Source organism: Botrytis byssoidea (genome assembly GCF_014898295.1).
Source record: "Botrytis byssoidea strain MUCL 94 chromosome Unknown BBYS_017, whole genome shotgun sequence".
NCBI classification, from domain to species: Eukaryota; Fungi; Ascomycota; class Leotiomycetes; order Helotiales; family Sclerotiniaceae; genus Botrytis; species Botrytis byssoidea.
In genome coordinates, this window is record NW_024065858.1 from 124580 (window position 1) to 149580 (window position 25001).

At 41.0% G+C, this 25001-nt stretch overlaps 7 protein-coding genes across 7 annotated transcripts; 4 read left to right on the plus strand and 3 right to left on the minus strand.

The window, feature by feature from the left end:
• Positions 1-345: 345 nt before the first annotated feature.
• Positions 346-3484, minus strand: EAE97_008110 (uncharacterized protein). Its single transcript, XM_038878624.1, has 3 exons — positions 1327-3484; positions 1169-1267; positions 346-1058 (listed from the first exon to the last, which is right to left on the minus strand). Exons 1-3 carry the CDS (start codon positions 1328-1330, stop codon positions 721-723), a joined length of 441 nt encoding a protein of 146 aa, XP_038730304.1. The 5' UTR covers positions 1331-3484; the 3' UTR covers positions 346-720.
• A 225-nt stretch (positions 3485-3709) lies between these two features.
• Positions 3710-5521, plus strand: EAE97_008111 (uncharacterized protein; the record flags this gene model as incomplete). The annotated part of the gene is made up of 1 exon (XM_038878625.1): positions 3710-5521. One exon carries the CDS (start codon positions 3710-3712, stop codon positions 5519-5521), a length of 1812 nt encoding a protein of 603 aa, XP_038730305.1.
• A 3512-nt stretch (positions 5522-9033) lies between these two features.
• On the minus strand, positions 9034-10335 carry EAE97_008112 (uncharacterized protein). The gene is made up of 4 exons (XM_038878626.1): positions 9983-10335; positions 9906-9926; positions 9544-9852; positions 9034-9475 (listed from the first exon to the last, which is right to left on the minus strand). Exons 1-4 carry the CDS (start codon positions 10140-10142, stop codon positions 9252-9254), a joined length of 714 nt encoding a protein of 237 aa, XP_038730306.1. The 5' UTR covers positions 10143-10335; the 3' UTR covers positions 9034-9251.
• A 3103-nt stretch (positions 10336-13438) lies between these two features.
• On the plus strand, positions 13439-15179 carry EAE97_008113 (uncharacterized protein). Its single transcript, XM_038878627.1, has 3 exons — positions 13439-14109; positions 14172-14457; positions 14511-15179. Exons 1-3 carry the CDS (start codon positions 13905-13907, stop codon positions 15079-15081), a joined length of 1062 nt encoding a protein of 353 aa, XP_038730307.1. The 5' UTR covers positions 13439-13904; the 3' UTR covers positions 15082-15179.
• A 1464-nt stretch (positions 15180-16643) lies between these two features.
• On the plus strand, positions 16644-17735 carry EAE97_008114 (uncharacterized protein; the record flags this gene model as incomplete). The annotated part of the gene is made up of 2 exons (XM_038878628.1): positions 16644-17050; positions 17111-17735. 2 exons carry the CDS (start codon positions 16644-16646, stop codon positions 17733-17735), a joined length of 1032 nt encoding a protein of 343 aa, XP_038730308.1.
• Positions 17736-18621: 886 nt separating this feature from the next.
• EAE97_008115 (uncharacterized protein) lies at positions 18622-21071 on the minus strand. The gene is made up of 5 exons (XM_038878629.1): positions 20995-21071; positions 20551-20773; positions 19912-20455; positions 19393-19845; positions 18622-19333 (listed from the first exon to the last, which is right to left on the minus strand). Exons 2-5 carry the CDS (start codon positions 20647-20649, stop codon positions 18738-18740), a joined length of 1692 nt encoding a protein of 563 aa, XP_038730309.1. The 5' UTR covers positions 20650-20773; positions 20995-21071; the 3' UTR covers positions 18622-18737.
• A 1462-nt stretch (positions 21072-22533) lies between these two features.
• On the plus strand, positions 22534-24291 carry EAE97_008116 (uncharacterized protein; the record flags this gene model as incomplete). The annotated part of the gene is made up of 1 exon (XM_038878630.1): positions 22534-24291. One exon carries the CDS (start codon positions 22534-22536, stop codon positions 24289-24291), a length of 1758 nt encoding a protein of 585 aa, XP_038730310.1.
• Between the last annotated feature and the right edge of the window lie 710 nt (positions 24292-25001).

The window sequence follows — 25001 nt, forward strand, 5'->3', positions numbered from 1 at the left end:
AGCCGTTGCGGAATACAAAGACAACAAATCTCGATGGAACATGGGGTTCACTAGAAGTACACCCGAGCTTGCCGAAAGCACTATTGAGAGTATTGTATAGCGGGGTCGAGGAACATCGTTTTAATCTAAATAGGTAAGTTTCTCCCCACACTGTCACATAAGCGCTCGTTCCGACCCCCTAATCTGCACATGTATGTTATCATTCCCAATTGGGAAAGTGGGGGTCGTAAATCACATGCATAGAGATGATGAGAGCCCTTGCGGGAGATATCGGCTATATATCATTTCCATTCAACGTATGATCCTGCTCTCAGCAAAATTCCTCATTCTTTCTCCCGGGCTCATCTTGTCAATATACATCCGGAAAACATTTCACTGAAGTCTGAAAAATTCGCAGTTTTCAATTCCCTGATATACATATCCCCTGCCACACCTCATCTCGTCCTCTTTTGAATACATTCTATCTTCGCCCTCTTCTCTATCCCTTTCCAAATCCTGTGCTCCAAAACGAAAGAAAATAAATTTAAAGTAGGTACCCCCTGCATCCAAATTTCAAATCCAATCACCACAAACAACGTAATCACAACTCCATTTCGTATACTATCATATGGGTATCCTGGCGCGAGCCTATATCTCAACTCCCTATAATGCAACTCAATAGATAATAAACGCCAAATTCACCAGTTTGTTGCTAATATAACGCAAACATTCGAATCAAGACTATCCACTCTCATTTAGAAAAAAAGAATGGAGTGAGTGGTAGTAAGTGTGAGAACCAGGAATATCTGGTACTGTAGCTATATCCGTCGTGATAGGAAAGGACTGTACATTCTGCTCAGGAATTTGATGCCGTGCAAGTGTAATTTCAGAAGCAGTCTGATAAGATGGCGTGCTGGGTGAAATATCTGGGTGTGGGGCAACTGGAAATGGTACAACGGCTTGGTTCAATGTAGGCAATGATCGCAAGTCAAAGTACGAAGGAGTAGAAACTGGATCAGGATTTGGTATAATTGGATTGAGTTTCAAATCTCTGCCTTGCTCGATATCAAGTTCTGGAACTGATCTGGTCAGAGGGGATTCGAAAAAGAAATGTGACATGTCAGGTTCATGTAGTCCATTTTGTGCTGATCTTGCAGCTATGGCCTATTGAGAGACAAAATTAACTTACCTCTAGACTTCTGATTTTTACACATCAAGTAAATAGTTATCATCGTGAGGATGACGCTTGTAACACCAAAAGTTATATCGATAATATTATCAGCGCCCACTAAGAAGATGTCAGAAGAGGGGGGGGGGGGTGGAATTTGGTAGAATGTTTCAGCTTACACATTTCAGTATCTAGTATTATTAAAAAGTGTGAGATGACTTAAGAGCTTGTTTATCAGAGCTTGACTTGTATGCCGTCAACGATAGGAGAGACTTATACTTGTACCTTGATTCTTTACATTTGCAATGTCCTGACAGCCGCAATGGCTTATGTCTGCTAGATGAGTTGGCGAACCCCACGTCTCGAAGAAAACATCGTCGTAGATGGAAGTGTGGCACATCAGCAGCAGAGCTTTGAACGTTGCGGTGTATCCAAAATCTTTGGTGACCGGAAGTAGATGTACACTCAGCCCCTACCAGGGGAAAGATCTCACTCGGCTAATTGCACTATATGACAATTCTCCCTCATAAATTCATGGTATGAGATGTATGTTACCATGTAAATGATCCTTCTTGGTGTCAATGTGTTGGGAGTCATGAGGGACTGAAAAGTCTGGAAACTCGTAATAACATCCAAGTTGTTGGTAAGGAGAGAGCAGCTTTCTCGCTTGGTGTAACAGTGCCTTATTATGCCAGTCATTCCGGCCTGAAAGTGGGGGGTATGACGGCTGCAATCAACATTACTCCATCCATCTTACAAAATGGACGGAAAATTGCGAATCTGTATAGTATCATCGAATGAGGTAGCAAAGATTTTCTATAAAAAATATATCGCGACAAGATCATGGCGATCAGAGTCGGTGAATAGCCTTGCCGCAATACCGTGTGATTGACAACTTGAGCCTCTTGAGATCAAAAGTCTTTTGCTCAATGATAGTGATACAGCATTCACATCTTTTGAAAACTCCACACTATCGGTTAAAATGAGAGGCTGTGTTGTGGATGGTGCTTGTGGTTCTGAATTTCAAGGATGGCCTTGGATAGCATCATTCTGCGAGTGCATAGCCACAAATTCTAGTTGTTCATATCCTCGCATCTTTCGCCAATGTCGAATGTATGTCGTCACGAAGGCCTTACATCAGTGGGAAGTCGGAATCCCCGTGCGTCTTGCATGAAGATCCTTAATAGGTGCATTCCAAGATGTACACCAGAATATATTCGCTTGCCCAAGCTAACTTTGAGGTTGCAGTGGTTAACGGCACGGACCGAGTGACCACTAAAGCAACATAAACGCTCGAACGTGCCGATCAGCTGCTGTGTAAGAATTGCTATTGAAAAGCTAGCACTGGTGAATCAGGGCTAGTATTTCAGCCTCAATCGTCTTTACTTTGCAATTATAGAAATTTTTGCAAGTTGCCCAATACCACTCATGTGGACATTCGTGTTTCTTGTATCCAGGATATCCGACATATCCATTTGAAACCGAGTAATTCGAAACTTTACATAGCCCTCCTGAAGCAATCTACCACATTGTTGTAGAGATTGAACAAATTGTATCGAGTCTTTGGACTCGAAATATAAACCACGAGTAGTACACAATTTGAATCTGTACAGTTATCAAGACTCAGATTTCTATTGACTCTTCGCATTCGTTGCTGCCAAAAGTCGGTGAAACTTCACACGTTGTAATGAGGCGAAGGCAAAGCATCTACAATTGTCAGTATGAGAGTAAAGAACGATCGTAGAAGGAGAGAATATTGATAGTTCGAACGCTGATGAGAGTGTCAACCATAATTCAACCAAAATTCGAACTCGCATTTTCTTTGTACTGCAGGGACCAGAAAATCGATTGGGCATGACCGAGGTACGATGTGATTTTGCAAGCATTTGGCCCTCAATGACACTCAAGGTATGATTCGAAACCGAAAGAATCTGCAGGTGTTTCCCTCGGCGACGAATCAACTTATTTGAGATGCACACAAACTTGAAACGAATTGATACGTAGCTTATCACCACTCGAGTAGCCATCGTGCTGTATCAACTCAGCACACACGAGATTGACATCAGGGAAACAATGACTAGTCTTTTTCCCTTGCTTTAAGAGCCTCAAGTCTTTCGACCAAAATTCTGTAAGGATTTCAAATTGCTCTTGAAAGTAGGTGGGCGCTGGCCCATCTCTATTGTGAGGCGCAAGAGGCATGGTATAATCGCGCAAATTGTCTTTTGCTTGTAAAGGATAAGAGAAATTTGATCCAAATTTTTAGAAATGTGATTCGAGCTAGTTGTTTTGGCACACTTTGAGTTGTATTGAATTCTGATGCTGATGTTCTACTTGGCGAGTTAACAAAGCTATGATGTAGCGTAGATTACAATAATTAGCTGCGCTGCTTTGTTTGTCGCTAAGATAAACAAACTAATAAAGTAGAAGGTGGAGACGCGACGCGCTCAACTATCTACCACCCACAATATCTAATACCACCACGAAAAGTTTCACGAAATTCAAAAGAGGGCCTTCTACAGGTCGAATATTCAGTAATAAGTAATCCCTTAACAACTTGTCGAAATGCCACGCCCAAAACGCACAAAAGTCACTCGTCCTACTGCGACTGCGCCTGCCCCGCGCGTCATAGAAACAACAGAACTAGTCGAATCGGAATCTTTACCAGCGGCAGCTCTAACGGCGCGTCCTTTCAACGATCTATATGATGTTAGTGATGGAGAGCTTGAGAAATCTTCGAACGCGACAAAGTTGGCAAAAGGAAAATCTGTTGCAACACGAAGCAGTGGTCGCAATGCATCGCGCAACATCGAGAATACAGAGTCTAAGGAAGCTGCCAACACTATAAAGCCGAAGAATGCGCCGGAGTTAAAATCAGATGATGATACGCGGATATCTAGTAGTCCGGAAATTGAAGCTGGGAGAAGAGGTCGACGTATATCTACCATGGATAATTCTATACTTACGATTGGTAATTTTCGACGCAGGGCGCGCGAACCAAGTATTTTAGGACAGCAAACCACACGAGCGCGATCAAGCAGCATAGACTCGGACTTGGCAGAAGAGAATGGTCTTACGAGTGTTGGCAAGAGGAATACATCTGGACTAGGAATGGGAACATTTAGAGGACGCGCTGGATCTAGGAGACCAAGTAGTGTGGGTGGAGACAGGCCAGAAATCGGATCTGTATTGCGACTTGGAAATTTCAAAAGAAGAGCTCGAGAACCTAGTATTTTGGGAACGGCGCGGAAACCAGAACAAGCAAGACCTACATTCGATTCCGATTCAGATTCAGATGGCTTTGCGCCTGAAGATGAATCAACACCTTTAAACTTTGCCAAGGGAAGAGCTGTGCCTTCATCATCGAGTTCAAGAAAGCGAAAACTGTCTAGTGTACAGGTTGCACGCTCACAAGGCGCTACGCAGATCCAGCAGAGCCCTTCTAAATTACCCAGTAACGATTCAGATCCCGAAGATACAATTCCTGCGACCGCGCCAATATATAGCGATGAAGATGACGAGGAGGACGAGCTACCAGAATTAGAAAAAGAGCCTTCGCCTGAGGATTCGCCATTATCATCAATAGAACGTATTGCGACGCCCGAGCCTATGAGTGAAACTATGGCACCTCCGCGTGCTGGAAGTTCCTCTCTTTCGCCCGCTCAATCTTTACCATCCCCTCCGCCACCTCCTCAACCTACTTTGAATGCGCGTCAGGCAGTTACTCGACCTCGACGCATAATAAATCCACGAACTCCACCGCGTGTCTCAAATACAGAAATGCACTCCTCTCATATATCTTCCCCGCCATCACTCACACATTCACCCGATATGCCCACACGCTCCACGCGGCCCCCGCGTAAAGCTGCACCTCAACCTGCAACTTTACCTACTGCAGCCCTACAAGCTCTACTTCCAAGACGCCGTCAGCGTCATCGATCCGCCTTGGACGTAGAATCCTCTGACAGTGAGGTGGACACCACTGGTCTCGGCGAGCATGATGACGAATTAACCATAGTAGTCGCTCCAACTGCCCGTCGTCAAGGGTCTGCTCGCCCTACTACTGGAGCATCTGCTACAGCTTCAAAACTTACACAAAAAGCTAAGGCTACCGCCAAAGGTAAAGGGAAGAGAACTTATGGAAGGAAACCAGCACCGGCAGCATCTGATAAAGAAAATGAAATTGATCCAGATGACAGTTTGGCACCTGCCCAAGACGAAAGGTCAGCAGAAGAGCCTCGAAGTGAAAATAGCTCTGAATTGGACAAGAGGGTAGGAAAGGAATTGAAGAAAGCTGCCAGGAAATTCAAGGAAGTCGATAAGTGGGAGTTGGAGTTTGAAGAATGTGAGGCGAGTAGTGATCAACTTGCTCGGTAGTAATGTTTCACGATTGGCAAAGATATGTGGCGCCAAAAAAAATATTTTTGCTTGCGCGGAGCGAAATGGAGAGCAAAAGGATAGCGAGGAGTTGGGGTCATGAAATGTCAATGTCTTTACGAGTTTTATCAACAACGTTGTATTAAAAACTTACTTCGAAAATCGGAGATTTGGCGGAATGGGTGTAGCTTCTCTTGAAATACAGCTTTTATCACTAGTCTTTCGGACTAGATACAGATGCCTTGATAGCTGGATACAGGCGGATTTTATGTAATTTGCTTGCTATCATTTGTAGCTTAGGTAGCTTCCTCTTCTCGTCGCCATAGACGATACGATATTTGATGCAATGGATATGAATCTTCAACATTCCGTCTATCATTCTGTGATAATTGAACTTGTGATCATACGAATACTAACAGAGCAGTACCAGACTTGGAGTACATGGCTGAACAGGTGAAATACAGAGTACGAGGCTATGAGATGGAATTGTTTATGGGGCACAGTGCACTGCAGAGGCAGGAAATCTAACAGCGTCTTAGGGGGCGGGAGGCGCGGCTATTTCTGGGTCCATTGATTATTCTCTGTCAGCCGAGATTCATTTGTGATGAGAATTAAAACAAGGTTTGAATTGTGACCGAAAATCATCTCTTCACACTAGTCCAAAGATATGTTAATAAAAACTAAACTAACGCCCTCATGGCCATGAGAATTCTCCATCTGCCGACATGCAATGAGTACGCTGTACGTCGTGTCGAGTGAGTGACCTTGATCACATGTTACTCCGGAAGACCCCCTACCATCTATGACCATTGAGTATTAAAAACAAGCACAACTTTCCTCATATCCCTCTCTTATGACCACAAAAGGATGATACAAACCAACTTTCAAACCTGTGCCGCAAAACAAAACATCTATGAAATACATACACAATCCAAGATACCGAAAGATTTCACCCCAAAAAATCCTTACCATACCCCTGACCACATCCTCGGCAACTAACAGTTAGTGCCAGGAACCCCTCCCCGGACCGCAATACTCTTTTAATACCCATGTGATGATTGGATATCAGTGCACGCCGATTGTTTAGTCGAATTGCCGATGTAACGGTATGGTGATACCTAGGTACTTGGAGTGCATATGTACCCTGAATGTGAGGATTTTTTTGGTTTGGCGGGTATATGCAGGTCCGGCTGGATAAATTGGGGAAGCGCGGCGTATATGAATATTTTTGTGAGATTTGGGTATTTGGAGGAGGAAGAAATGGATACTGTGAGATGCTGGAAGGAGAAGTGAAAAATGATGAGGAGCTGGATGGGAAATACTGGGAAGAAGAGAAAAGATATTTAGATTGAAACTTTTTGGCATTATTATCTGGATCTACAGACTTTAACCGATATCCCTACATCGTGCACGTCCCTGTATCGTGCACGTTTTTAAACTCACTCTACAACAACTTCAATATTTAATAATAAATGCATTCAATAAGATATAAAGCTATAAATTGTTTAAAAATATAATAAGATATAATAGATTAGAAAAGAATATTTAAAACTTTCTTATTTAAATCTTATAGGAATCTTGATCTATTAGCCTCATTTCGACTATATAACCCCCTCCTTATCTTCTATTATTGATTTATTTATCACTATTATATTAAAGAGCTCTATAGTTTCCTTAGATATTAGATCTATAGTATATAAACTTTCTTGAAGCTTTAAATCTCTTTTAACAAAAGATCCTATTGATTTATAAGCTTTTTCAATCTTCTCTTTAATATCTTTTATAAATTAATAATCCATTTCCTTTTGTATTATCTTCTCTTTAATTTCAATTATTTTCTTTTCCTTTTTAGCTTTCTTATTAGCCTTTTCCTGTATCTTAGTTTTCTTTTTCTGCTTTATAGTAAGCTTTTTCTCTAATTGAATGATTCTAGTTCTTTTAATTTGAAAGGGGGAGTATAAAAAAGTATTATCAGCCTTTTTCTCTATAAGGTTTAAACATTTGGGATAAGTTCTTTTCTTTTTTTCTATTTTTAGAGTCTTTTTTAGACCTTTTGCTTTATATGATTGAATATCAGTTTTAACTATATTAACAAAAATAGTTTTAAAAAGCTTCAAAATAATCTCGGGGTTCTAATTTCATTGAAATTCTAATTTAAATTGATATAGAGCTTTTGATATATATAATATCTTAATTTTATTCCCTATAAGTTATATCAATATAGGTGGTATAGAAACTCTTTTTGGTTTTATATTAAATATAATAATCTTTTTATTAAGTAAATAAATGCCTATTTTTTCAAAGGATTATAATATATTATAGAAAATTGCAGATTAAGCTCAAGCTATTTTAAAAATAGTTCAAAAATTGTGTTTCAATATACTAATTAAATCTCCACTTTTATATATCCAATTGTTAAGTTCTATACTATAATTCATTAAAAGAAGAAGGAAGTAATTTATATTGAATGATTATAATTGATATATAGAATAAGGAGGCAGAATTAATAATATAATCTTCAATTTATTGTATTTTGATATAAATTCTATATTGATATAATTAGAATAACTATTTACAATTAATAACCGATATCCTTTACTTATTTTAAGATGTGTATAATATTGAAAGACTTTTATAAGCTAATTAAGTCCAAAAGTATTAGATAATCATCTATTATTTAAAGCTCTGAAATAAGCTTGATCTTTTATACTCATCTTATTAATCTATATATCTTATAAATTATCTGATTCCTTTTTATAGATTAAGGTAGATGGGAAAGCTATATCATTAATAGTTATATATATTAAAAGAATAATAAACTCTTTTAATTTATTTTATTTAGTTTTTGTAACTCTATCTCTTTTATATATATTAATATTTATTATTCTTTTTATAGTTCTTTCAAAATCAATTAGAAATTCTTTTTTGTTTCAATTATATATGTTTTTCAATATAATATTATATTTTATAATTGCTTTTACTAATTAAATAAATAAAAAAAAGGAATTAGCAAAAGCTTTTCTAAATAATATAAATCAATAATAATATAAAATAATATTAATAAGATTATAAAAGTATTCAAATATATTTATATTATTAGCCTTGATATATAAATTATTAATACAATAAAGATACTAACTTTGAATATAATTTTTATACTATTTAATGAAATTAGCCATCCAGTTTTTCTTTATACAATACTCTTTTATTTCTTTTATTAAATTTCTAATTATAGTATTTATAGAAGATATAAATCTTTATATTAACTTGTTAATTTAATTTAATAAAGCCTTTTTTTGTTTTAATAAAAGATATTAATATATATTAATATAATCTATTTTGTAGAAGGTGATTTTATCTCTATACTGTTTTGAGAGTGTAATATAATCGACTCCATATAAATAAGCTATTTAAATATATTTAGGATATTCTTAGCCTTTGATATGATTTAGTACAAGCTTTATATAGTTTTCTAAAGATATATTGTCGCGATATTTAGATGGTCATATTAATGTTTTTGAAAGCTAAAAAAGTGTGCACGATACAGGGACGTGCACGATGTAGGGATATCGGTTAACTACTTAAATCGTGAGAGAGTTAATATCTTCTTCTCATCTCACATCTACCTTATAAATACATCCAGAACGTAAAAATTATATAACCCTACAGTAATTTGGATATCTCATCCAAGCCAAACCAAACTCCACATAACTCCCGGATCCCATAATAATCACGAACCTTGAACATACAATTTTGGCATCGACGTTCCTTTCCACGGATACGAAGCCAAATCCGGACACGAAATCTTGAGCTTAGATTGTGGGGGATGAATAGTGTGAATGCCACGATCGGTTCTCGTGAACGAGAATTTATTCTCTCCGTTTGATACTTTGCAAGAGCTGAAGTATGGGTAGGTAGATTCCAGTTGATGAATAGTGGTTAGAGACTCTGAGTCTGTTTTATTAATTAGTCAAATCTATCTTAATGATAGCCAAAATTCATAGGAAAAAAAGCAAGCTTACCAAATCTGAATCCCAGCTCTGAATTTCCAACCACTTTTTCCATGCGGAAAAGTTGTGTTCCATCTTTCTCGCGGCCGATGAAGTTGACCATGGTATGAGGAGTAGTTTCGCAAACAATGTTTGTGATTTTTTGCTCGGGGATTAAGGTCCATATAAAATGTCCTGTTTGGACGAATTCTCGCAGAGGAACCCCGGAACTTTGAATATCGCAGTGCGCGGATAAGTCAAAAGTCGGGAATCCATAGTAGCTGTACCAATCGGATCTCGAAGAACTGCGGATACTGATCTGGCTATAAGTGATGTCTTGGGCTACGTAAAGGTTAGTTGGGGTATGAAAAAGCGTTTTGATAGTGATGACGAACTTTGAACTGTGGTCTCTGGAGCTGTATGATCATATTAGAATTGAATTCATGAATATGGAAGAAGTAGTGAAACTAACAGCATTTTGATCCTCCAAAAGAAAAGAGACCGATTGGGCGATCGAGAGCCGGCTGTCCATCGCCAGTTCTTCCTAGCCCTGATATTGTGACGTTTGTATCGCAAGCACCATAACTCAAACCGAGGTAAGTGGAGAACTCTAACAATTTAGGAATATGCATCTTGTCTATCAAAGTCTTAAAATTGGATGAAGTTGCGTGAAGGTCTTGAAAGAAACGAAAGAAGTTGATGTTGGAAGAAGACAATACTTTTCTGACCGAGCAGGAGAGGCACAATAATATAATAACTCTCGAAAACTGCTCGTTTCATATTGAAATATTTCATCTCCATTGATTTGATATCAATGACTGTACTAACATTTGGCAACAGTTGGAAGTAATAAGTACCCATGGCCAGAGCCAAACTGTCGGGCTCATATGTCCATATACGGAATGCTAGCGCGAATATCAGCCTTGTAATGTATGGTTTAATAGACGCCAATGGCAGGATGAAATATACTTTAGGTGATATGCACAGTAGCATTGTGATAGTGATGTATTATGGTCTCTTGCGTTCGGCAAAATGTTACGGGTCTTCATTGCCGATTCATTCTCCACTTTGTCTTGCGGCTATGAGCTTTGAACTCAGGGAGGCCTGGGAGAAGCAGGATGCTGATCTCATAGATCAAAGGATCATAGGGCTCTGTTCAAATGTCTAATATGCTTTTTACACAGAATCTGTTAAAAAAAAGTAATCATGATACAAACCTTCTTTGATTCAGAGAATAGGTCAATGGTCAATATCTTTAGCGCGAAATACACAACATTCAGTTCCTCTGTTTGGGTCAAAGGTCCGATAATTCATCAAGAAATAAGCGCCGACAGAATTCTCTTGGAGAAAAATAACATAGACATCTAGACTGGCGTAAACTGGGTCCCGCTCGTAACGCCATGCAAATCAATTGTCCATCCAAAAAAAAATCTGTCCCTTCGCCATCCGGTGCCACGAAGACCCACAAAACTAACAAATTGAAGGTAGTCTGCTAGTGGCTAGATCAGTTGTAGGACAGCAGTCACAACACATGATCTGGGGAGGGAGCGGAGAGGTCAAAGAATGTCAGGCGGGTTTCTTCGCTAGCTTGATCATCATACTGTCGAATACATAGCTTGAGATGTGCAAATCTACATCTATGTAATTAGATCTGAGACACTGGCTGTGACCTAGGGGTTGCTTGTATTTTTCCAGAGCTTTATAGTCTTGTTTAATCGACAACTGTGAGGAGACAATTCGATGCATGGCACAAATTGAAGACGGAACTCGTTGGAAGACTTAATTGAACCGATTTCTCCGATAAAGTACCTTAAATATCTATCGATGTGATCCTGCTCAGAACCATACTTGAACCAGGAACAGACTAGCATCCCATTTCGAGACCAAATTTCGACAATGGGGCAGAAACACTCCAGAAGTCCCGTGCAAATGTGTATTGCAAATCCTGAATGGCACAAAGGTCGTTTCTGATTGACCATTTGCAGAGTCCGATGGCTTTGGAAGTTGAAGGTGATAGCTTAATATTAGTAATGATTTTTTACGTTCTGAACCCAGTGCAAAGACCCGAACTGAAGGCTTCACTGCCAATCATTCTGTTGTCATCGAAATCGAGATGGCCAAAAGATGTCGAATGGGAAATTTCAGTATAGATAGCTGAATCAGAGATGCTTTCCTTTCATCGAGAGAGACGCATAACTGACAGCGAGGGGATTCCGACGCTTACGACTTTTGTGATGTAGATTTTTGGGCCACTATAAAGAGGTAGGTCGAAATAGCAATCGCTAACACACATGTTTTAAACAAATAGAAACCTTCGACAATATTAGAGCATATCACTCCTTCACAAGGTTCGCAAGTTTTCACACCTGATCTCCAAATAGCACCTACGTGAAAAGCGCCGCGATTAGATTTCGAACATGCTGCGCACTCAAACTCTTGAGAAGTAACATGCATTGAAATCAAGACGAGAATGGCTCTGGTCATCTCTTCCACACAAACATATCAAGATGAGACTCGGTACTAAAGTAAAGAACATGAGACGCAAGTAAGCATAGACCTGCTGAGTACCGTTGGAACCGTCATCAAACACGACTCGCACCGCAAAAATTGTTCGATTTTTCGGCATCCACGTTGTTGGAAATCTTGCAGAGATATGAATACAATAACAATCATCTAATCAATGAATCAGCCCGTGAGAAAGCCAGCCTTAACATTGAAGCTAGTTTTGTAAATAGCCAGAATTTCTCAAAACGCTCAAAAGCCATCTTAATTATACAAACCCTTTCGTGAACATCTTTTGAGATCAATAATGTGTGAGTTGCAATTTGTGATAAAGCTTGATTGTGATAAACGCAAATGATAAAAGCCAGCTGAATAAAGATGATAGTATCCAACGCATTTATGTGAGCGGGCAGATGTGTATTGGATAAATAACCTTGCTCCACGTTATCGAGTTGGTGCCTCGGGTGCTTAGTCATCGAGGAAAGTCGCTGGTGGACGAAAATGCTGGGCTCAATCAGTAAAGCCTAAGTAAGAAACTTCAAAATTGTCTCTGCTTAGATATTTTTTCACGACAATATCATTCTCTTGAATACCAACAACCCCTCGAAAGTCTGACCCATGATCAGCTTTCGAACGGCTAATTGATGTCTCGAAGGAAAGTATTGATTTGTCGATGAGTTGTCGGAATTTGAAAGAGGAGAAGCTATTGTTCACAGTGAGCAGCCGTAGGTCTTGAGGTCTTGAGCCATCAATTGAAATGAATTGTTTCCTTTCCCTCCACATCATCGACTGGTGTCACCTAGCAATGCACGAACAATACTTTCCACAGTATTCCACGATTGAATTCCCTCTTGTGATGTTCCAACTTCCAAGCCTCTTCTTGTGAATTAGAGGAAGAACCCACAAGGAAAAAGACATGCGAAGTCACGCCGTTATTGGACCACAAGATACACTTGATTTCATGTGTCAACGAAATAATTTCAAAAGGAAACTTTTCCTAGGATATCGCCGCCATGCGCGGAATATACGTTTGAATTCTTCATGGGTCCATCAACCCCGATGAAGGATAGACACGAACGAAGATCCACAATCCCCGAGCTGCCGTTTTCGAACGTCCTCTACAGATCACATGACATTGCGAGATAAGGTACTGCGACGCATACTTGGCTTCCGGCACTTGAATGTGGTTCATCATGGGGATATCATTGGCGCATATTGGCAAAGCGCCACCTTGACCTTCCTATGTAAGCAAAATCCTCCGCCAAATATTCAAGCAATTACTTGGCACTTGGTCCGCGGATAAATATGATGCTTATCCTGCAGTGGCACATTTGGCCAAGGCCCCTTAAGACATTCCCCTTCCTGATGGAGGTTAGCGAAGAAGCTTATCCGACGTTACACCACCTCGGCAAATGTTTCGTCCAGCCACTCACAACGCTCGTTGCTTTTTTCTTCAAGAAAGGTTCTAGATATCTATAACAAATCAGCAAGACACATGGGACAGTCCGTGTACCACTGATATCTCGATTAGATCGAGTTGCTATATATGGGAAGGATTTTTGCAGCCAAGAGATGATAATGCGACTTTGTGCATTAACCGTCTTGGCTTTGACCCTCTTCGTCGTTCATATCCATTGTATGAGGCTGGTCGACGTGGACACACGTGAAGGTATTGTCAATTCTAGGTCAGTTTCCATCGTGAGAAACATGGTGATTAAGATATACAGTTTATGAAATGGGAAGGTTTTAAACTTACCTGCCTCATTTGGCAGTTTGTTATCATTTGACAATGGAGAGGAATCAGTACTTATAGTCCTGCATTTTCGCTCTCCATTGAAAGACCATCCTCCCAATCAAGTCTCAATTCAGATCAATATTCCAAAGATCTCAACATGATTTCCAAGATTCTCCCAGTCGCCGCTCTCGCTGGTGCAGCCATGGCTGCTATCAGTTGCCCTCTCTCAGTTGAGATTGCTGGCACTGCCGATCATGTTGCTCAAGTCGCAATCACCAACACTGGTGCCGAGACCCTCACTCTCTTCAAGGGTAACACCGTCTTGAGTGAACACGCTACTTTGGACGTCGTAGCTGCTACAGGTATGTTCAGCCCCTGAATTCGAATGGCAACTCCTCTTGGAATCGAAACTGACTCTCTACAGCTGATAAGGATCTTGAATTCAAGGGAACTTTTGTCAACTACAAGCGTACCGGCCTTGCTCCTGAAATGTTCCAAACTCTTCAACCTGGCGAGACCGTCACAACTTCTCTCAATGTAGCCAAGACCTACAACCTTGAAGGTCTTGAGACTGTTGATGTTACCGCTATCCAAGGTTTCAGATATGTCATTGGAGAACGTGCTCCATCTGCTTTGAGCCAAACTACTCTTTGCGACGCTGTCACCTCCAACACTGTGACTATCACCCCTGATCAAAGCAAGGTTGCGTCGTAAGTACCATCACTGCCCGACGCCGATAGTGGTTGCTAACATTTCCACCCAGTGACCTTGTCAGCAGAGATGAGCCATTCAACTCACGTATCTCAAAGCGTGCCATTACCTACAGCAGTTGCAGCACCTCTCAAACTAGCGCCCTTAAGACTTCAGTCGCTGATGCCATCACATTGGCTACCAATGCTTACACTGCCGCTGGTAGTGCCGCCGATTACTTCACCACCTGGTTCAAGTCTACCTCCGAAGAGAGTGCCGTTCGTGCCATCTACACTGATGTCAAGAACGTTCAAACCACAGGCCCAAAGATCTCTTGCACAGATACCTACGGAGATTGCTCTGACGGAAGTGCCTTGCTCTACACAGTTCCCAGCGCCAACGTCATTGTTCCTTGCCCAAACAATGGATTCTGGGGCTTCCCTGAGTACTCAGCTACTTGCACTGATTTCGATTATGACCGTGCCGGAAGTATTTTGCACGAGATGACTCACTTGTACGGTACCGAGGATTGGGCTTATGGACCAACCGCTGCCAAGGCTTTGTCTGCTGCTCACGCCGCTAACAACGCCGATACCTACGAGATGTATGCTGGATCCGTCAGACTCGGTGGATGCACTGGTTAAATTCTCCCAAGTGTTGAGTGGAATGTTGGATTTGTCGGAGTGATGGAGTGATTGAAATGACGGGTTCGAAAAGAGCCTTTTTGATTTGCAGAGAGGAGGGCCTTTATGAATCCCCAGGCCTTTCTTTGATATTTGTTGTTGTAGTTACTTGCAGCGAAATTTGAAAGATATTAGTACACACATTTGCTTCGTTGATCACTTTTCTTCATTTTCGGACTCAAAAGTGAAAATATGTCGTGCCATTCAAATCAATTGATGATATTCGAGAAGTGATTCGTTGACGAATCGGATTATATGGACTTTCCCTAATGCAGACTACTTGATCATCGAGCCACATCAGTACTCAAGATGACTTTCTTTCCTATAGTACTGGATGGGATATTCATCGCCGGCAAATTAAAGCTTGTCCTGTGCAGTTCAATTGTGCGGCTGCTGCAGATCCTGCGGAAAATTTCAACAGCTTGGACTTCGATGTTCTCTTAGGAGATGTATTAGTGTTGGTCGTAGCTGTTACGAGGTGATGGGTGGCATGTTGAAACGAGAGCCTATACGGGAGTGGATGTATATTATTCGTTGTTTCAAACATTCTGGCACCTTGATTGATTTCGAAAACCCGGTTCATACCATCTTGCTTATCGACCTAGGGTATGATATAGAATGTGGATATGAAAACCTACTAAATACCTATATTGAAGATCGCTGGAAGTTGAGTACTCATTTATCGTCGTCTCGTTCCGAGAAAAGCTAGACTTCCAAGGCTATTTGAGGCAAATCTCTCTCACATTGATCGTTCCCCATCTCGTATCATCAACCAGTCCTCAGAAATATAAACAAAACCATGAAATGCTTCAAATCAGCCAAAATATCACAGGCGAATCAGCAACTACCAAAGCCACATGTTCCATTCCAACACATCGCTCAAAAACTCTCAAACTGTTTCCAAACCTCACAATCACCTAAGCTCACGTGCTGTATATAATCCAGTGGTCGACGTACTTGCTCTGTCCCATTTTGGCAATTCCCAATTGCACGTATTTCACTAGCGGGATTTCACTTCCACTTTTACTTCTTGTCCGACTTTTCTTCTTCTACTTTCTTTTCTCAATCAATTTCGTATTCTCATCTCAGAGTGAGAGAGTATATCTTCATTTCGTCAGTTTCGTCAGTCATCTGGTGTGTTTTCATCTGGGTCTCGCATTTTATCATATCTCTCAAGGGTGAGATGGTATATATCCGCATTTGATCTTCTTTCATCTGTTAGAAATATCCAGTCTTACTTCATCATTCAATCTTCTTCAACTTTAATCACTGCAATTCGAGGTTTTATCAATCCTCATGCTGTACAATCCGTTCGGTTCATTTCTCCGAAATTAAGCATCTTCTTCACAGATATCACTCGGCCCTTCAGGATCTTTAGTAAGTAATCTATGATATCCCATTTGTGCTTCGAAACTTCAATTATCTACCAAATCTCAACATTTGTGGCATTGCTTGTTCTTTTTCCCTAGTCTGCAACTTGAGTGTTTGCCGCTAACCCGATCTTGTTCACAGATCCAGCAGCCATGAAGCCTGAAGCTTCTTCTGAGATTAAGCAGGAAGCTGCTAATAGTGCAGTTGATCCAAGACCTGTAAAGGTACCTCGTAGATTTTGCACCATGCCTTCGTCGTCCTCTTCTTCAGCCACAACCCCTGCGACTACTTCTGGAGTCAAGCGTAAAGCCTCATCAGATATATTCGACGAGATTTTTGCAGAAACTCCTCGAAGAAATCATCCAAGCTTCACGACTACAGGTAATTCGTCTACAACACGCTCAGGGGACTCGGCACTCTTTTCAGACTCAAGTGATATTTCTGTTGCCAGCTCGGGCGAGAGAATCGCGAGTTGCAATTCTTACGCCGTAAACATCGGTGATACAAAAGTAAATGTACCCGGCTCCCGAAAGAGACCTACGACTGAGTTATACATCAAGTAAGTACCCTTCCTACATGCGGTGATGACTGCAGATACTAATCAAGTATGTACAAATAGGATGGTGGTGGGCCCAAGAGCTAACATAGTTGTTGGTCCTGAGAAGAAATCATTTGAGCTACCAAAAGATCTCCTCGCATACTATTCTCCGGTCTTCGATAGATCCTTCAATGGAAACTTCATAGAAGGTCAGACACAAACAATGGAACTGCCAGAAGATACTGTGGAAGATTTTGAAGTTTTGGTGGAGTACGTTTTCCATCACGGTGTTGGCGACAAACTATCCATTTCGGAAAATGGTCGACATGCCGCTAAACGTTGTATTTCTTTCTTAAAGTACGCGGATCAGTACGACCTTGGAGATGTAAGCACTTTGGTATGCGACGCTCTTCGGTCAGCCTTGATAGAGAGTGGTGCATCGGCTTTCGAACCTAGCCTCATAGAAGTTGTTTTCTCGCTCACAAAAGATGGCAATTGCTTGCGAGAATTGATTGCAGATGCTGCGCTATCATTCCAAGGGGAGAAATTGAGTGTATATCCAGAATTTAGGAAGGCCAATTTCAAAAAGCAGGAGTCTGAGGTCGAGGGCTTTGCCGTGGCTCTTTATCGCCAACTTACGAAATTTTCCGTTGGCTGTATGTATCGACCTCCTTTCGACCCGTCAACTACAAAGACTTTTGATTGAATGGGATACAAGCTAGATAAAAAATAGTATCACTGGCCTTCAGATATGTATTTGTTGCTTTTGGATGGACTCGAATCGGTCTAAGGATTTTCTGTACTGAATCAATTCTCTTTTCCTTGCTTAGGGAGGGTAATTATAATGAGCTTGGTGATTTTGAAGAGTAAAGGACTTAAAGGAATCGAGAGCACACTTAGCTAAATTACTGCATTTGCTCAATCAACAATTTCATGAGACATACCATTGACCTTTTCTGCAGCTGAAAGATTTGTGAAACGTAGAAACACAGTCAACGTCCAACGTACGGCGGTATTAGGTTGGCAGATGGTCAAGTCAGAACATCTTTAAAGATTTAATTCAACCCACACTTACAACACCTCGACACGTTGATCGGAAAACACACTGAGACAAGTGTAAGAAACAAATTACACACCTCTCCGAATTCGAATCTCCATTGCATTTTCAACCCCCAACTAATGAAGTGTAGTCTTATGCTTCTCCTTCACCCTCTCATTTGTAAACCCCACCCCCCACTAGTGTTTTCTCTCTGCCCCATTCTTTTGTTCTTGATCTCTGCCCTCCGATCTTCATCCCAACGTATTACGATCTTCAAAATATTCATAGTCGTGGTGGAAAAAAGTACTAGGAATTGCCCCTCCTACTTCATTTCGGGGATGATGCGGAGAGGGAGATAGCTGAGTTAGTATGCAGGCACTGCACTAGCTTGTGGGATGTTGTGATAGATTAGAGAGGGGGGGTTTTGGTACTGGAGGAGTAGTTAGTACTTTATTGTGGATAATTATCCACCCGCCTAGAACTCTTCGGAGAAAGGAATGGGGGCTGCGGAAGCATGGATAGATTAATCACTCGTAAAAAAGAGGAATATGCATGAGTCTGCAAAATCAAAATTTATATTATTTGCCTAATTACTCGCTCGCCGTTACAACCTTTTTCATGCGAGAATGTATGCACAAGATCATATACAAATATTAAGTAGCCTTAAACTCAGACGAGCGCTCTCCCCTTCCTGTGGCAATCTCTCTTCCACTCCTCCATCCACTTCTTCACAAACGTAATTTCCTGGCTCTGTACTTTCTTGATCGTCTTCGGAGGAAGGCTCTTGGTGGTCTCATTTGCAAAAAGTCCATTTTCATCCCAATGATGCACTGCTCCTTCAATCAAGATGAATGGTTGATCAATCGTGGAGGTCCTATTGTGTGCCGTAGTATTGAAAGGAGAAGCGTGAGGAGTAGCCGGACGCCAAACATCTTGTTCGCCATCTATGTATGCTAATCTTGGGTAAGTGAGATTGAATCCACCGTATTTGTTTATATTTTCGACAGCTGGGGGAGTTGTGATGTTGAAGGATTCAGCACAGATAATCGAAAGGTAGGGAAGATCAATTGTGCGAGAGAGGAGAGGGAGTTGGTTTGCGGGAACGGAAGCACCATTTTGGAGGTATCCCCATTCGGTACAGTATTGGTAAGGCCAGAGACGCCAGTCTTGAGACGCATCGTCTTGCGCGTAGTAAGTAGAGTTGTGGGTCGAGTAGCAAGAATCTTGGTTGGGAGAACAATCACCGTAATTGGTTGAGGTGTAATCTGGGGGTTTGTTAGTGTTTGCAGGTAATACTAGAAAAGATTGGGTCGGATTTTCTTACCAGTCAACCAACCAATCCAATTCAAGTATGGAATTGTCAAGCTGTTGAGTTGAGAACCATAGCCACCTTTCGTAAGCAGCTTCTGGACTTCCGTTGTGGAACTATTCAAACTTGGCCAAAGAAGCTTTTTACTAGTAACATTACCGCAATAGTAATCAAAATATGGTGTTCCTTCAAGTGCTGGATCCCAATTTTTGCTTTGCCATTCCCACATTCCGTACATGACTACCGACATGAAATCATTAGAATAGGTAACATTTGGAAGACCCCAGACAGATTTAAGTTCTTGCACTAGAGCGGTGTTGTTTTCTTGTCCAATGACAATGTTATCCATAGAATTGGTGATAAGTTGGGTATTCTTGACACATTTTTGATCGGCATATACGCGGATAGGCTCAAAGTAATCCCAGTAATCGTAAATAGCTTCAACGACACCACTGGAGGAGATTGTTCCTAATCACATATTAGTCACACTTTCCTCTTTGTTTAGAACTATGTGGAGGAATGAAAAGAACTTACCCCAGAAAGTATCAGGATATAACTTTCTCAAGAAAGCATTGAAGGCACCAGCATAAGAACCTCCATACCCGATGTAAGCCACATTTGGCGCAGTCAAATTGTGATCTTCCAATCCCGGAAAGACAATATTTCTGGCAAAATAAACCTCATCCATCAATGCTTGTTCGGTAGTCAAGAATCTCAAATTCTCCGTTGAGAAATCCGGGGTTGGGATACTTTGACCATAATAACGATGTTCAAGCACAACACCAATACCATGTGTCGCAACAGCCAATTGATGCAATATGCCTTTCTGTAAGAATGGCAATCGACCTGTGGCATCTGTTTCTCCTGATTGAAGGACAATTACTGGGCCACCAGGTTTGTAATAGGTCGCGTCGAACCAATAGCGGAGTGGGAAGGTTCCATTGCTGTGAGGCTCATAGCGAGATTCATTATGGAAATAATCAATTGGGACGGTAAGATTGTAGGTTGGATAGAGTAGGGAGGGATCAACGTCGTCGCGCTTGGCTAGTTCTAGTTCTCGACGGGAAATGGTGGTTCTCTAGTTGTGGGTATTAGTTTGAATTTAAGTGGATGTGAGGGACTAGTTCTGGCGTGTGAAATAGAGGAATGTGGAGAGAGTAGAGGGGAACTTACGCTTAGTTTCCGATCAACACCATTTGGATATAATTGATGTGAGAACACACATTGAAAGAAGGCGAAGATGGCACAAACTGTATAGAATGTGGAAACCATGGTTGCAAGTTGTTTGATATTGTCTTTGGTAGATTTGTGACCGTCAAGGGTTCATTTATCTAGAAACCCAATAAGATCCTAACTTCCCTAATACGATACGGTGAAAACACCTTGATGGGCTTGGCTGTACATGATGTCAGCTTAGCCGTAGAGTTCGATTGAAATTGGATTTTCTTTGAAATTTTGGTGACTGCCGTATCCATTCCAAGTATACCATACTTCTTTGGTGGCAGTGAAGAGGGAACCTTGGAATCGAATTGAAGGTGGCGGGGTAATTTATGAACGGGCGGCGATAAAGAGAGAGTGAGTGGCTGAGGTTAAACATAGGAGAAAGTCAATACATACCCGACCACGAGAAATCCAACGACTTCTACCAATTCAAGTCAGTTAGTTTCAATCGATTTCAATCGAGTCCCTCTCTCAAAATCCGGCTACTTCCAACATTCTTATAAATGGCGATATCATCTCTCTTTATATCATCCATATCTACCCTAACCCGAGCTACCCATGTCCATCTGCATCAGCTCTATGCAAATGGAAGTAAGATGTTCACAGATAGGTTCCAGATCAAGAAGGTGTCCACCATCGTATCACACTGGCGTGCAGATTATTTCAAGCAGAGACAAATGAAGTACGAAGTCGTGCGAATTATGTGAGCAAAACCTAATGAGTAGTCCTTTCCTGTTATCGACTCAATCTAGGTTTGCATCATCAAAGTGGAGATGATCTTATCGTGGAATGAATGATGATTGGATTGACATCGCAGATCCATGGATTGCCATGATACTGGTGGTGACTTTGGGACCTTCTTCTTTGAGAATGGGTTCCGAGATGATTCCTGGGCTTGTGGCTCGTGTAGATGTGCATTGAATATGTACAGACAGACGAGACAGAGTATAATAACCTTGGAATATCAGTCAGTGAGGGGGATATGGTGAATGGCTCGAATGGGTGGATGGATAAATCAGAGGTTGAGATATGCTTTTGAGCTCCACTTTGATGGCCGGGAGTGGTGAGAATTGGTGAGAATTTCCTACATCTATCGATTGGTCAACTCTTGTTTCCTCTTTTGAAATATTTTGATACTTCACAACGGCAATATCAAAGAGTACAGAAACTTCTTATGAGCATTGATTCAACATTCGTTCATGGGTCTCATCATGCTACTAGGTAATCACTATCACCTCGAACCATTTCACCATATGTTTCACAATATCGCCGCACTCAAAGGGTTCTGGGGAATAAGAACAATACGAAGAATATTCTGAGATGGATGAAGTCCAACATTGGTTCATGAAGCATTCGACAGAATTGCTTCTTCAGGCTCTCTGAATCATTGTTTTACTCACATATACCAGTATCGAGAATACTGTTTGAGACTCTAGTTTGGGGAGTCTTTACACTTTGCTAAATATACATGTGTATCGGTTGTGTATCCTTCCATGCATCTTGCTCTCAATCCCTGAGTAGCTTGACAGATTCATGGAATCTGTCAAAATAATCGGGTCTTGATTCGAATTGGCAATCAAAATCTCAGCGCTCTGCGGTATCGCTCAATACTATCGTCCCTTTTTCTGATTTTCCCAGCTATTTGAAGTATTCGTCCTAGCAGGCAGTGTAAAGTCGTCGCACAAGAATTTGCCTATCATGGTTTCTTATCTTCACGTGCGTCAGGATCCTCCCTGTCAGCCCCCTTATTGAGTTTACCGTATTCCATCTTTTCATTCGAAAGCTCATTTCAGGATATGAGAGATTTGAGGAGAAACAGTCCCTGGTATCAGGCTATTGGGTTGACTTCCTGTGCGATTTCTATGTTGTCTTATCCCATGAGTCCAAAACAATTACGTAATTACAACGTGCGACTGTCAGGTCGGCTAAGTTGAAATGCGTCTACTCAATGTCCACACGCGTCAAGTGAAAGACTTCACTGCCACCAAAATCCCCAGGTATGCGATTTTATCTCATACTTGGGGTCGAGACGAGGTACTTTTCCAAGATCTCACCAATTCTGAACATAAAAAGAAGAATGGGTACGCGAAAATCGAAGGTTGTTGCCGACAGGCAATCATTGACGGCTTTGACTTCGTTTGGATAGATACTTGCTGTATTGACAAGAGCAGCAGTGCCGAACTGTCTGAATCCATCAACTCTATGTATGCTTGGTATGAGAAGGCTGCTGTATGTTATATTTACCTGATAGATGTTCCGTCTGCCCAGGATCCATACAGAATTGATTCGGCGTTTCGAAAGAGTCGTTGGTTTACTCGAGGCTGGACATTACAAGAATTGCTTGCACCTAGCAAGATTGTTTTCTTTGACCAGGAATGGGATATGATTTTCAATGATTCAGTAATGGCCGAACACGAAGACAGAAAGTCACGGAGGGCTGATCTTCCAAGACAACGCATGGTTCTACTTGAAGAAATCACAGGGATTGGGACCAAGTACTTTGAAATTGAGTTTGGCGAAGCTAGCGCCCAAATCGCCAGTGGTTGTAAATTCTCGTGGGCTGCCATGCGAGAAACAACTCGACCAGAAGACGCTGCCTACTGTCTACTAGGTCTTTTACAAGTCAACATGCCGTTATTGTATGGAGAAGGAAGTAAAGCATTTCAACGCCTGCAAGAGGAAGTCTTCAAAAAGAACCAGGATCTCAGTATCCTTGCATGGGGATTTGATATGACTTGGCGAGAAACTTCCTTACGAACAAACATGGGTTTACGCTCTTATGGTATTTTGGCGCCGTCATCTTATTATTTCAAGAAGTTTCCTGTTTCTCTCTCGAAATTCACCAATCACTTAAAATTAGCTACTCATTCTATGATGACCAATCTGGGATTGAACATAAACTTGCCTCTGATGTGTATCAATTCTTCGTTAGGTATTTATCTTGCTTTTATCAGTGGATGGGCAATTGCGAGGCTTGGGAACAAGCATGAAGCATTCGTCTTACCTTTACTAAAACGAGAAGATCAACTTTTCGAACGCCTTCCTGGAAGTCCGCCCGTCATCTCCGTCACTTTAACCAAAGGGTCAAATCGAAGAATCAAATGGAAATCAATATATCTCATTGAACCGAAAAGCTCACCCTTGACTTGGAAGCCCCGGAAAGTCAACTCGATCAATGACCTAGATTTTTTATTCTTTCATTCGAGTCAATACACCAATGAACATTCAGGCTTTCAATTATACCATAATCAGATGAGCACAGCCGGCTTTTCAGTAAGAAGTGTATTCCCGCCTGGGTTCAATGACTCAGCATCACATCTCACATGGGAATCGCTATCTAGGAATTTTGAAATAATTCTAGTGCTCTCTAGAAACAATACAGATTGCTGCGTCATTTACGTGAGGGGACGAACCACAAGTAGAGATCGTATCAGAATAAGCAAAATGTCAATTTCACGGTGTCGGCCCTCGCTTTCTGCATGGCAATGGCCTCATAACCTCGCGATGACGGTAGGATCAACAGATCTGAAGTGGGGATCTACCGTGAGCTTTGATTCTGATCCCGAAAGGAAAATTGAGTATGCTTCGCTGGAGTTGAATACTGGAGTGGCTAGTTGGCATGGAAATTTTGTAGGGATTGTCATAAATCATCATACTGGAGCAGATCGACAAAAGATTGGAATAGCTCTTTGATGATGCTGGTCTGCATGTGTTCGATTATGTAAATAGAAATAGCAATTATGTACTTATTGCTACTGGACTGAAGAGTCTCTTTGAATTGTTCAAGGGGAGATGGTTTGGCATACCGGCGCAGGGAGAGGAATGGCCAAGCGTGCATTCTATGTGTTCAATTTACGCAAAGTGCTGTATTTTCATATGGTTATCATAACACTTTTTTTTGGTTGTACTCCTTGTGCAATTGAGGAATGCGAATATCGATTGTTTCCTTTCTGTTACATAACAAACTAGGTACTTACGAGGTATCTACTTACCTACTATTGAAACCCATACTCATACTCATACTCATACTCATCTTATATACTATATATATGGATATGATATAAATATGGAAATGGCCCTACTAACCACCAACCAGAAAAACAAAAATCTTAACGATCAAAATGAGTATTCGAGAATTGTGGAAAGATAATTCCCCAATCGACAATCTATTCGAGTACTGGATTGGAGCGATGACATCTGTCTGTTTATAAGTACTTACTGCTTATTAGGATTCGATAATACCTACCCCCACTAACTACCTACCTACCTACCTACCTACCTACCTACTTATCCATTTATCTACCTATCTATTCAGGAGAATTAACTACTTCGTACGAACTTCCAAGTATAAGTAAGTCCTTAACAAGGTATGAAAGACTTTTCTGTCTGATCTAGCATGTAGT

Coding starts and splice junctions, on each gene's coding strand:
- EAE97_008112 (XM_038878626.1), bottom strand. CDS start 10,142: ATGCATATTCCTAAATTGTTAGAGTTCTCCACTTACCTCGGTTTGAGT. Junction 9,853..9,905: donor TCCAGAGACCACAGTTCAAA/GTTCGTCATCAC, acceptor ACCTTTACGTAG/CCCAAGACATCACTTATAGC. Junction 9,476..9,543: donor AGAGCTGGGATTCAGATTTG/GTAAGCTTGCTT, acceptor TTAATAAAACAG/ACTCAGAGTCTCTAACCACT.
- EAE97_008110 (XM_038878624.1), bottom strand. Junction 1,059..1,168: donor TAAAAATCAGAAGTCTAGAG/GTAAGTTAATTT, acceptor TGACCAGATCAG/TTCCAGAACTTGATATCGAG.
- EAE97_008115 (XM_038878629.1), bottom strand. CDS start 20,649: ATGGTTTCCACATTCTATACAGTTTGTGCCATCTTCGCCTTCTTTCAA. Junction 20,456..20,550: donor GTGTTGATCGGAAACTAAGC/GTAAGTTCCCCT, acceptor ACCCACAACTAG/AGAACCACCATTTCCCGTCG. Junction 19,334..19,392: donor TTGGATTGGTTGGTTGACTG/GTAAGAAAATCC, acceptor ACAAACCCCCAG/ATTACACCTCAACCAATTAC.
- EAE97_008113 (XM_038878627.1), top strand. CDS start 13,905: ATGATTTCCAAGATTCTCCCAGTCGCCGCTCTCGCTGGTGCAGCCATG. Junction 14,110..14,171: donor GGACGTCGTAGCTGCTACAG/GTATGTTCAGCC, acceptor GACTCTCTACAG/CTGATAAGGATCTTGAATTC. Junction 14,458..14,510: donor GATCAAAGCAAGGTTGCGTC/GTAAGTACCATC, acceptor ATTTCCACCCAG/TGACCTTGTCAGCAGAGATG.